Source organism: Sciurus vulgaris (genome assembly GCF_902686455.1).
Source record: "Sciurus vulgaris genome assembly, chromosome: 1".
Lineage (NCBI taxonomy): Eukaryota > Metazoa > Chordata > Mammalia > Rodentia > Sciuridae > Sciurus > Sciurus vulgaris.
Window position 1 is genome coordinate 40,691,562 of NC_136461.1, and position 12,913 is coordinate 40,704,474.

Consider the following 12,913-nt stretch of genomic DNA (forward strand, 5'->3'; position numbering starts at 1 on the left):
AAACAATTCTATTTAGAACAGAATCCTTATGGTTAGCCTGAGACAATTAATAGAATCTTGGCCAAAATTAGGTTTTCTTTTGTATGGTTCACAAACATTGCTTTATTTTCTCAATAATGATTTATAATATCTTCTTTACTTGTTTATGTTCCTTCCTTTGAAAGAAGCACCCTTTCTAAAAAGGTCAAAGAAAGGAAAACGAAAAGACAAGTCAAAGATTGGGAGAAATTATTTGTAAATCATTTATCTGATAAAGGAATTATATCCAGAATATGTTAGAAAACTCATATAATAACAAGAGTCAGACAATCCAGTTTTTAAAATGAGCAAAAGACATGAATAGACATTTCATCTAAGAAAATAAACAAATGGCTGATAAGTACACAAAAAGGCAGTCAATAAATGACAAGTGATAATTTCTCATCAGGGAACTTCAAGTTAGACACACTGAGATACCACTATTCGAAGGAGTATAATGTATTGATGACAATGTAAAGAAACTGGAACCCTCATATATTGCTGGTAGCTACATAAAATGGTACAGCTTCTTTGGAAAACAGTTTGGTAACTTAAAAAAGTAAAACATAACTTTGCAATATGACCAACTATTCCACACCCAAGAGAAATGAAATCACCTACACAAAGATGTGTAGATGAATGTTCACAGCAACATTATTTATAACAGCCAAGAAGCAGAAAGAACCCAAATGTTCATTAATTGGGATATTAAATAAATAACTTTCTAAATATATAATGGAATTCCTTCAGCAATAAAATGAAAAGTTAATGACATATCATAATATATACATTCTACAACAACAGATGAATCTCAAAAATATGCTGTAAAAAAAATCACTTGAGAAAGATTACATATGTTTGACTGCATCTATATGAAATATCCAAAAATGACAAATCTGTAAGAGGCAGAAAGCTAAAAATTAAGACTGGAGACTGACAAGAAAGTGAAATGAGGGCTCTTTTGAGAATGAAAGAAATGTTCCAAGGCTGGATTGTGATGCTTGCACAACTCAAAATTTACTGAGAATCACTTATTAAAAACTGAGAATTAGGACTGGAGTTGTTAGCTTAGCAGTGGAGCACTTGCCTTGCACATGTGAGGCACTGGGTTGCACATATAGATAGATAGATAGATAGATAGATAGATAGATAGATAGATAGATAGATAAATAAATAAATAAAATAAACATATTGTGTCCATCTACAACTAAAAAAGTTTTCTTAAAAACCTGGGAATTCAAAAGTAATACAAAATGGTAGAAAAAAGTGAAAATAATTTTTAACTATTCAAAAAAGGGGTGAATTGGTGGAGCATAGATTTTCAGAGTAGTGAAAACTAGATAAGATACCACAATGGTAGATATATGTCATTCTGTATTTGTCACATTATTTATGTTGTACTCATACAATGGACAACACCAAGAACAGCGGGGGAGGCTCTCATTTTGAGGAGGTTGGGAAACCTCTGTGTCTTCCTCTCTATATTGCTGTAACCTAAAATTGCCCTAAAAATGAAGTCTAATAAAAATAAATAAATGCATAAATTAAAAAACCTGAGAATTATATGATATGTAAATTCTCAATAAAACAGTTTAAAAAAAAAAAACTCAAAAACTATGTTAAGAATATCCATTCATCTGGTAGCATTACCACCAGAGTAACTCTTTATTTTGGATTATCTTTTTACTGAGAACTTCCACTGGGATAAGAACTGTGCTAAGTGATAGATTAAAAAACAAAAGAAAACAAAAAAACAAAAACGTCTAAGCTCCTAGACCAAATAGGAAAGTCTACTACAGGAGATCAACATATAAACAAATAGGCAGGAAAAAATTCCATCAAAAGCTTATCTTTCAGATAAGAGGAAGGAAGGAATCATAGAAAGTAGGAATTCATTATACTTAATAATTAAGACTACTGGAGGACCTGGATGAATGTGGCTCCTTTAAAGGCTATGTAACCATAATTTCTTTGGTCTTAGCTTGTTCAAGTTCAAAATCAAAGAAAGATATTACATAAATTCTATGTTCCTATGTAACCATCTTACTATTATTTCATAAAAAGTGTTATCCTCCATGTAGTGAAGCCTAGAAATGAAAAAGGAAAGGTTCTATACATGGGACCAACCACAAAATCCCAAATTTATCTACAGAAGAAAATAGTTTTTTAATTTAAAATAAAGTTTTCCAAATGAGAAAAACGGATTTTAAAATTAGAATGACACGACACTAAGTTATTATTTGTAAAACACCGTGCTAAAATATTCCACAGGTTTTGCCTCATTAATCTTCACATTAGCCCTAAGAAGTTAGGGTTCTGTTAATTCTAAAATTTTAAAGACAAAGAATCTGTTACCAAGGTGATTTATCTAGTAAGTGGCAGTTGTGGTCTCAGTGTAGGCTGGTCCTTAATAAATGGATAACCCAAAATAGTTATCCTAGTGGGAATGCTACTAGATGAATGAATATTCTTTAAAACAGTTTTCTTCCTTGAGTTTTTTTTTTTAATTAAAGAAAATTATTTCATTGAGATAAAATTTATACACAATAAAACATATTTACAGAGGCAAGAAGCAGATTAATGGTTACCGGAGGGTAAGAGTGGAGACTGACTGAAAATAGGTATGAGGAATCTTTGAGAGAGATAGAAATGTTCTAAAATAGAAGTATGAGTCTTACAACTCTAAATTTACTGTAAGTCACTGATCAAATATGCCCTGAACACCTAGACCATCTCACTACAAAGCCCACACTGCTACCCACTGCTCCAGTGAACAGATATACAAGATGCATAATTCTAATGCATAAGTGAAAAGAAACCTGCTTGAATTAATGACCAAAAAATGGACAATAAACTAGGCAGAGAGAGGAGGAGCTGACGTTAGAAAGTATTGCTGACTAAGAGAATAGCTGCCAGTTCAAGTGGGCATATTTATTGCTTTATAAGACTTACTGAACTGATCTCCTGCTGTGAATCTTGTAGGTGCTGTTGAAGAGGTTCCAGCTGAGCCTTCCCTGACTCCACACTCTCCTCTAATTCTGCTGTTTCTTGTTGTAGGCGGCTCAGCTCTTCTCTAGCTTTGGCCAATTCTTCTTCGTAAGTGGAGATCTGGGATTCCTGATTAGTTATTTCTGCTTTCAGAGAAGAGATCTATAATATGGAGATGAAAGAGAAGAAAGGGGAATTAAAGAAGAGATGTCATTAAAATGTTCTATAATGCAATACATTTATTTCTTTAGTTTACTATTTTGATGTTTTTTGATGTATGGTTTTGGTAAAAAAGGGGAACTAGGGAAAGGATACAGGCGAGCTGAAGGTAGAGATACTATATTTCCCAAAAGAATTTGGGAAAACTTTGCCCTTTTACAGTAGTGTTCTTCTAAAAGAGAGCTTGTAATCTCTCATGAACCTTACTCCTTTTCCCTCATGTGCCAACTGCTGACTAGGTTGCCACTTAACGAGAACAACAACAAAAGTAGAAAATGTTTTCATCTTAAGCAGGAGAAGAAAGTCAGGTACAGATGCAGGCAGCAATAAATAGCCAGACATTACCAGCTGGGCCTCCTCAGCACATTTCTTTCTGACTTCCTTGAGTTGCTCCTCCAGCTGGGCTTTCTGCTCATCCAGTTCATCAAGGAGTTCCTGTACTTGCTGCTTCTGAGCTTGTAGTTTTTGAAGATTAACATTTTCCCTTTGAACTTCATCTTGAAGATCCTGAAATATAAGAAAATACATATGCTCTTTGGGGACAGGGAAAGTTTAAATTAATTTTTAAATCCAACTTAGGAGAAAATAAACTCATCATTGTGTTGGAAGACTAGAGGGCTCATATTTTTATATACAACCTCCTCCCCGACCCCCCCCCATACCAGGGATTGCACCCAGGAATGATTAACCACTGAGACACATCTCCAGTCATTTTTATTTTTTATTTTGAGATAGTCTCACTAAGTCCTTAGGGCCTTGTTAACTTCCTGAGGTTGGCCTTGAATTTGTGATCTTCCTGCCTCTGCCTCCCCAGTCTCTGGGATTACAGATGTCTGCCTCCACTCCTGGCTTTATATACAATTTTTATTTGAGAACCTCTTCCCTAGATTCCAGATTTAGCTATCCAATATGCCTTACTCAAATCTATCCTTCAGAGCTGGGGATGTAGTTCAGTGGTATCATGTGTGAGGCTCTGGATTTGATTCCCAGGACTGCAAAAACAAAACAACAACAACAAAAAAAAAAAAAAAAAGAAAGAAAAAAAAAAACTGTCCTGGGACAGCTATGGCTTCTCTAACATGTTGAAAATAGAACTCCTGGCACTTCCTCCTAAATCCGCTTTAACTTCAGTATTTCGCCCTCTCTAGTCAATTTCTGTAGTCAAGAAAACATGGCATCTTCTTTGACTCTTACCTTTATCTCACCTCTCATCTCCAATACGTCAGCAAATCCTGTTGCTGCTTCCTTCAAAATATATTCACAAATGGATTGCTTTTTGGTTTTCTTTCCCCCCTTAATGGCAATGCAAGCTACTTTTATCTTTCTCCTGGACTGCTGTCTTCCAGCTGATAACCCTGCTTCCATTCATGTCACCTTTCTGTGTTATTTTCAGCACATCGACCACTATTAAAAACCTATGTTAAACATCATACACTCTCAGGCTTCTATGTGGAAGTGAAAAAGGTGGTTGCACAGAAGTAGAGAATAGAGTAATGGTTACCATAGCCTGGGAAGATATGGGGAAAATGGAGGGGGGAAAGAATAGACAACAAGGTGCAGCTGCATAGGAGGAATAACTTTTCACATTCTATAGTACAGTAGGATAACTATGGTTGACAACAATCATTGAATATTTCAAACTAGCTATTAGGATTTTAAATGTTCCCACACAAAGAAATGACATGTCTGAGGTGATAAGTCAATTACCCTAACCGGGTCATTTTACATTGTATAAAGGTATTTGAAATGTCACACTGTACCCTAAAAATATGTCCAATTACTACATGTCAACTAAAATTAAAAATATTTTTTAAAAAAATGAAACAGCTGGGGTGGTATTCACATCTGTAATCCAAACAACTTGGAGGCTAAGGAGGAGGATTGCAAGCTTGAGACCAGTTTGGGGAAATGAGCTAGTACCTGATTCAAAATTTTAAAAAGGCTGTGGCTGTGGGTGAGATTTGTTGTCCAGGTTTCAGCTCACTGTCTGGTGTACGAGGGTGAAACCCAGGGCCTCTCGGCTCTAGTGTGGTCACTCTTCTAGTCTAGTTTCTTGCCTCAGACTCCTGACCCTGTCTTCTCTCTGTAGGATGTCCGTTCAGGCTTGGTTGTCCCCATGTTCAAATAAAGCTAACTCTCACATACGCACAAAAAAAGAGTTGGGAGTGGTAGAGCACTTTCCTAGCATGTGCAGAGACCCTGGGTTCAATCTCCAGTAAAAGACAGATAGATAAATGAAACCAAGAAGCAAAAAATTAAAAAGATGTCAAATCATGTCATTTTTCTACTCAAAACCTTACACTGACTCCCCATCTCACCCCCTACAAAAACCAAAGTCTATATGTAGTCTATATACAAAGGCCCTATATGATCTCCTCTCCCAATGTCATTTCCAACATTCCCTACCTCCTTGCTCAGTCTATTTCAGTCACACTGACATCTTTGCTGTTCCTCAGACATACCAGTTACTCACTCATCTCAGGACCTTCACTGATTATCCGTTCTTAGAAACTTCATCCCCTAGGTTTCCAGCTGCTCATCTCTTTGAGGGCTTTGCTCAACTGTTGCCTTCTCAGTGAGGTGTTCCTGACCACCAGCACATCCACCTCCCTGCCCTAATGATACCTCAAATACAACATATTTTATTTATTTTCTATAGTGCATTAAATATATTTAATATATTTATTGAGGTAATTCACACATCATACAATTCATTTATTTGAAGTACAGAAGTCAATAGTTTTTAGTATATTCAGGAAGTTGTGCAATCTTCACCTCCAGCCATTTTGGAACACTTTCATCACCATAAAAAAGAAATCCTGTACCCATTCGCAAGTCACCCCCAATCCCCTCCTGATCTGCGTCCCTGTCACATGACACCCCCATCAAACTCCTCTGCCCTCGGAAACAATCAATGTACTTTTTATTTCTATGGAACTGTCTACTCCAGACAGCTTACAAAAATGGAATCATAAAATGTGTTTCTTTGTGACTGGCTTCTTTCTTTTCTTTTTCTTTCTTTTTTTTTTTGGTACAGGGTATTGAACCCAGAGGTGCTTTACCACTGAGCCAAATCCCCAGTCCTTTTTATTTTTTGAGTCAGGGCCTCAGTAATTTGCTGTCTTGAACTTGCAATTCTCCTGCCTCAGTCTCCTGAGTTGCTGGGATTACAGGCATGCACCACTGCACCTGGCCCTGGCTTCTTTCATTTTAACATAATGTTTTCAACCTTGGCATATAATTATTTTAAACAGCTTTACAACAGTTTATATAACATAAAAGTTGCACATTTTAAGTGGCCACTTTAGTAAGTTTAATAAATTAATGCATTTGTGCAGCAATCATCATAATTCATCTTTAGAGCAATTCATCACTCCACGTTTCTTCAGAGACTTTGCAGTTAATCCCCACTCCCATTTCATGCTCCAGGCAATTAATAATTTACCTTTTGTTGCCATAGTTTTGCATTTTATAGAAATTTCACATACACATAAATAAAATCATATATGCAACCTACTGTATCTGGCTTTTTATATTCAGTATAACATTTTATAGATTCATATGTGGTGTTGCACATGTAAGGAGCTTATTCCTTTTTTCCCTTTTTATTGCTGAGTAGTATCCTATCATACAATGGATACTCAGCTGACATTTACTGTTTCCAGTTTTTGAGAATAAAAATACATAATTATTATCTTACAGTCTATCTCCTACTAAAATATAAGTAAGCAGGAATATTTGTGTTATTCACTGCTGTACTCTCAGTTCCTAGTACACAAAAAGTACTCCATAAATGTTTAGTGAATAATGAAAGATATGTTAAAGAAATCAATTCTTTTTTTTGGCACTAGGAATTGAACCCAAGGATGCTTAACCACTGAGCAACATCCCCAGCCCCTTTTTTATATTTTATTTAGAGACAGAGCCTTGGGGCCTCGCTAAGTTGCTGAGGATGGGTTTGAAATCACAATCTCCCTGTCTCATTCTCCCCAGCTGCTGAGATTACAAGACTGTGCCACCACACCTGGTTTTAAAGATGTCAATTCTTGCCGGGCATGGTGACACATGCCTGTTATCTCAAAAACTCTAGAGGCTGAGACAAGAGGATCACATGTTCAAGAGCAGCCTCAGCAACTTAGTGAGAACCTGTCTCAAAATCAAAAAGAAAAAGGGTTGAGGATGTAGCTGAGTGGTAAAGCACCAAAAGAACTGACATTTTTTATTTGATACTGGGATTGACCCCAAGGGTGCTTTACCACTGAGTTACATTCCTAAGCCCTTTTAATTTTACTGAGGTAGATGAAAGCAGTAGAAGAAGTAACTGTAGATGTGGTAGAAGATACAAGAGAGCTAGAATTATAAATGGAGTCTGAAGATGTGACTCAACTGCCACAATCACATAAAATTTAATGTTCATCCACAATGTTGGGCTTACGGATGAGCCAAAAAAGATGTTTTCCTCTTGGTGAAACTGCTGTAAACACTGCTGAAATGATAACAAAGAACTTGGAATATTACATAAACTTAGTTGACAAAGCAGTGGTGGGGTTCGAGAGAACTGAGGTCAACTTCTTAAAAGTTTTTTTAGTTGTGGATGGACACAATACCTTTATTCTATTTATTTATATTTATGTGATGCTGAGGATGAAACCCAGTGCCTCACATGTGCCAGGCAAGTGCTCTACCACTGGGCTACAATCTCAGTCTCCTGACTCCAATTTTTAAAGATGCTCTGGGTAAAATGCTATCAAACAGTGTCACAAGCTACCAAGAAATCTTTCATGAGAGGAAGAATCAATCCATGCAGCAAACTTCATTACTGTTTTATGAAAATGCCACAGCCATGCCAGCCTTCAGGTACCACCACCCTGATCAGTCAGCAGTCATCAACATCAAGACAAGATCCAACACCAACAAAAAGATGACTTGCTGAAGACTCAGATGATCATGAACATTTTTACCAATATTCTAAAACTAGGATATGTACATTGTTTTTTAGATATAATGCGACTGTGCATTCAATAGACTATAGTATATTGTAAATACAATTTTTATATGCCCCAGGAAATCAAAAGCTTCATGTGATTCATTTGATTGTGATACTCACTTTATTGTGGTGGACTGTAACTGAAACCACCATATCTCTGAGATATGACTGTATGACATAAACACCAGGTCAACAGTTGTTTCACAGTATTGATTAGGGAATAATGATAAGAAAAAAAATGTGTGTACATGTTCAGTACATATACAATTTTTTAAATATTTCAATCTGTGGTTGGTTTAATTGGTAGATGTTGAACTTGTGGACAGAGGGCCAACTGTAGCCTCTAAATTATTTGGTTTGAAAAAAATTTATAATTAAGTCATAAAATATTTTTAAACTGTCACCTAAAGTAATTTTATTAGTTTGGAAATAGAACCCATTGTAACATTCCTTACTTTGTTTATAAAATATTTAAATAGTTTATATATTGTAATATACTGTCCCCACCCCAAAGACTTTTTTAAAGTCCTGGGGAAAAAAGATGTTTCTCCTTCCCTTTAATTAAAAACACTCAGATCACCTCTCGGCCTTTTTTTTGGCGGGGGAGGGTTTACCAGGGATTGAACTCAGGGGCACTTGACCACTAAGCCACACCCCCAGCCCTATTTTGTATTTTATAGAGACAGGGTCTCACTGAGTTGCTTAGCACCTTGCTTTTGCTGAGGCTGGCTTTGAACTTGCGATCCTCCTGTCTCAGGCTCTCGAGCTGCTGGGATTACAGGTGTGCGCCACTGCACCCGGCTACCTCTCAGTCTTTTGGCTAAGGTCCAGTGTAATATCTGTTCCTATGTTTAATCTGTTTAATATCTGATATATCCTCTATCCAACAACAATTACATTAAATATATTAAATAAGTTTTTGGAAATAGGAGATGGAATAGGTGCTTGCTCCATCTACTCCACACACTGATCAGGTATTGCAGTGCCTCCAAAAACTGTGCACATGCACACGCGCACACACACACACACACACACACACACACACACAGAAGAAAAAAAAAAAGTTCAGAGGTGGGAGTGGTAAAACTATGTTACCTATCCCCACCAGAAAGTATTGTAGTCTAATTTCCCATCCTGCCTCATTCCCAAATAAAAAATCTAGGACTTCACATCTCTAATAATATCTAGTCTTCATAATCACATGTAATTTTGATTATCTTTTATTGAAAATCCGATGAAGAAAAATACAATAGATCTGTTTTTTTAAATATTGTTTTTTAGTTGTAGATAAACACAATACCTTTATTTTGTTTATTTTTATGTGGTGCTGAGGACTGAACCCAGTGCCTCACACATGCTAGGCAAGTGCTCTACCACTGAGCCAGAAGCCCAACCCCAATACAATGGATCTTAAGAGGGTCATAAGATATAAGAAAATGTCCAGGACATAGTAATAACTTTTAAAAGCTGAATAGAAAGGTATATATAGTATTACGATAATAAATAAAATCATTTATGTCTGCTCACAGAAAATAGAGCAAAATGTTAACAATGGTTCTCTCTAGAAAGGCTCTCTTTTTTCTTTCATATACTTTTCTGTATTTTACATGTTTACTATATTCCCATGTTATGATCAGAAAATATCAAGTTTGCTTTTTTTTAAGTATGACATCTCTGGTGGTTTCAGATCAATATAAAAATTTTCTGATGCAACTGAATTTTTATGTTATAATTACCAATAATAGGATTAATGCTGTTTCCTTTAATAAACTGAACCACATCTTTTAAAACAATATTTTTTGGTGAGCCATTTAAACATAATAACCTCAGAAGACATACTTATATAACAGGAAAAAAGAATGAATAACCCAGTATATTTACTCATCCTTGTCCTTTCTCTTCTAAAGAGAAAGCACAATCACTCGTATTTCCCAGCCTTATTGCCTTTTCTCATTTCTTAGCTGTAGTAAGAATCCACAAGGTAACACAAAAGTACAGACCTTAAGGAAAAGGTTACTGAGAAAACACCTCACAACAGTGAAATACTTAGAGCTGGATAGATGTCCATATTAAAATTAATTATAATTAGTATTTCTTCATGTTTATTTCTAAAATGAAAAATACCTTCTATAAAAATTCTAACATCAAACAGATGAAATTGGAGAATATCATGCTAAGTAAGATAAGCCAATCTCAAAAAACCAAAGGACGAATGATCTCGCTGATAAGCGGATGATGACACATAATGGGGGGTGGGAGGGGTTAGTGTTAGTGTTAGGGTTAGGGTTAGAGAGGGGGGCAAGAATGGAGGAAGGAAGGACTGTATAGAGGGAAAAGGGGTGGGAGGAAGGGAAAAATAACAGAATGAATCAAACATTACCCTATGTAAATTTATGATTACACAAATGGTATGTACTCCATGTATAAACAGAGAAACATGTATCCCATTTGTTTACAATAAAAATTTTAAAAAAATTCTAAGATCAACAAGAGGATCTTCATGTTCGAGAAGTAGATTTAAAGTGATTAAACTGCAAAAAGTCAAAATGAACAGTTGCAAATACATATGCTAACAGGACTAAGAATCAAATTTCATTGCAAATTTGTGACCACCATCACAATGCAAATTCCATATCATTATCAGTATCCAGATACATGTGACTCTTATTTTGTTTATCCTGAGACTAAATACAGGAAACTGATGTTTGCCCCCTCACCCACCTCCTGCCACACTCTCAACTAGGGCAGTGGCAGGTTCTGGCAAACAGTACCTTCTACTGAACCTGGATAATTTTCTCTTAATCTTAAGGTGGTCATTTGGGAAAAACCTCTCCTGGGTCAGTGCATGAATTCATCAGCACTTTCAAATATCATCTGTTCAAGTGAATGACTGAAGACACCTGCAGATACTTTATCTTCCTTGATCATGCTCTACCTGCCTTCCAGAGCTATCAAAAAAAAAAAAAAAAAAAAAAAGGAGGATAGCAACAATTAGAGAATGGGTAAGGATAAAGTGAACAAGATTAGTGTAATACGGTGCCTAAATTGTCTTAGAACAATACCAAAGTAAGCCACATCCAAGATTCTTCATTCATGAATGAAGGATACTTGAGCTGGGAATCTTGGCTTTATTTAAAAAGTAATTTCAAGAAAAAATGTTCTGTTTCCTAGAAATCACTTAAGTTACTGAAAATGACAAATTCATCCCCTTTCTTCCACAACTCATGAAGTGCTATTAGATACATCGAAGAGTAAAATAATTCATTTTAGTAACCCAAGCCAGATGTATAACTTAGAAGCAACGTAAGAATTCAACCTATAAGGTGGGTGTGGTGGTGCATGCCTGTAATCCCAGCAGCTTGAGATCTGAGACAGCAACTCAGTGAGACCTGCCTCTAAACAAAATATAAAAAAGGGCGAGGGATGTGGCTCAGTGGTTAAGTGCCCCTGGGTTCAATCCCAAGTGCCAAAAATAGAAAAGAATTCAACCTATGAAATATTAACAACATTAATGTGTTTGTGTGTTTCATACAAAATACAGTGTGAAAATAAACAAAAGGGTACTACTTTATGAATAAAACACTTGCTTAAAAGAAAGCAAACCATATATACAAACATAATTCTTACAGTAATATATCAGAAGAATTATTAAAGAGAACAAGAGGGATTTTAGTAATCTCACAAGTGGTGTTATTTATTTGTTTTTTTAAAAAAACCCTCTATAGACTAACCCAAAATGAGAAATAATCAGGAACATTATTAGGTATACTCAAAAGAGCAGTTAGAGAATTATTGCTTTTTTTTTTTTTTTGGTGTGTGTGTGTGTGTGTGTGTGTGTGTGTGGTGCTGGGGATTTGAACTCAGGGTCTTGTGCTTCCAAGGCAAGCACTCTACCAACCGAGCTATATCCCCAGCCCCAGAATTATTCTTAAAATAAAAGGTGATCAACTATGGAGCAAGATGTTCAAGAAAGGAAGCCTATTAAATGGGGGTAAGTGCTAGAAAACCCCATTAACAGACTGCCTCTATTTCCCAATCATCTGCTTTCCAGAGTGTTCTAAAGAGCATTATTTCCAGGAAAAGAATGTTGAGATCACATATCTAATTATATTTCTAACTAAAATAAATCATCCCTCTTCCTCTGAGGAAAAAACCAACTGAGTTAAAATGAAAACAATATGGGCAATTACTCAGAGTTACTCTTAACTGATGAAGTACAAATAATTGGGAGCTTCTTTTACATGAGTTTAGTATGAACAACATGAAGAAGTCTGACTCAATGACACCTACTAAGCTTCCAATCCTTTCTGCCTGTGGCTTCTGTTTTCTTTTTCTTTCTTTTCTTTTTTTTTTTTTTTTTTAATATTTTTTAAAGTTGTTGACAGACCTTTATTTTATTCATTTATTTATATGTGGTGCTGAGAACTGAACCCAGTGCCTCACACATGCCAGGCAAGCCCTCTACCACTGAGCTACGACCCCAGCCCTGCCTGTGGCTTCTGGATGTGTCTTTTCCTGTTTTTAGTTTCACACACAAAATCAAAGTTTATTCATTTCTATTGCTTCCTTAAATTTACTTCCATATAGCCAGGCATGGTGGTGCAGACTTGTAATCCCAGCAACTCAGGAGGCTAAGGCAGAGGATCACAAGTTCAAAGCCATCCTCAGCAATTTAGGTAGAGCCTAAGCAACTAAGCAAGA

General features: G+C 36.0%; 1 protein-coding gene across 7 annotated transcripts in view; it reads right to left on the bottom strand.

Moving 5' to 3' along the window:
- EPS15 (epidermal growth factor receptor pathway substrate 15) overlaps positions 1–12,913 on the bottom strand; it is a 149,967-nt gene that overhangs the window by 41,916 nt on the left and 95,138 nt on the right. For all 7 annotated transcript variants that reach the window (XM_079154246.1, XM_079154249.1, XM_079154247.1 and 4 more), the window contains 2 exons: positions 3,571–3,732; positions 2,971–3,168 (listed from right to left, as the gene is read on the bottom strand). In XM_079154246.1, coding sequence (XP_079010372.1) covers positions 2,971–3,168; positions 3,571–3,732 — 360 coding nt within the window. The remainder of the gene's footprint in view (positions 1–2,970; positions 3,169–3,570; positions 3,733–12,913) is intronic.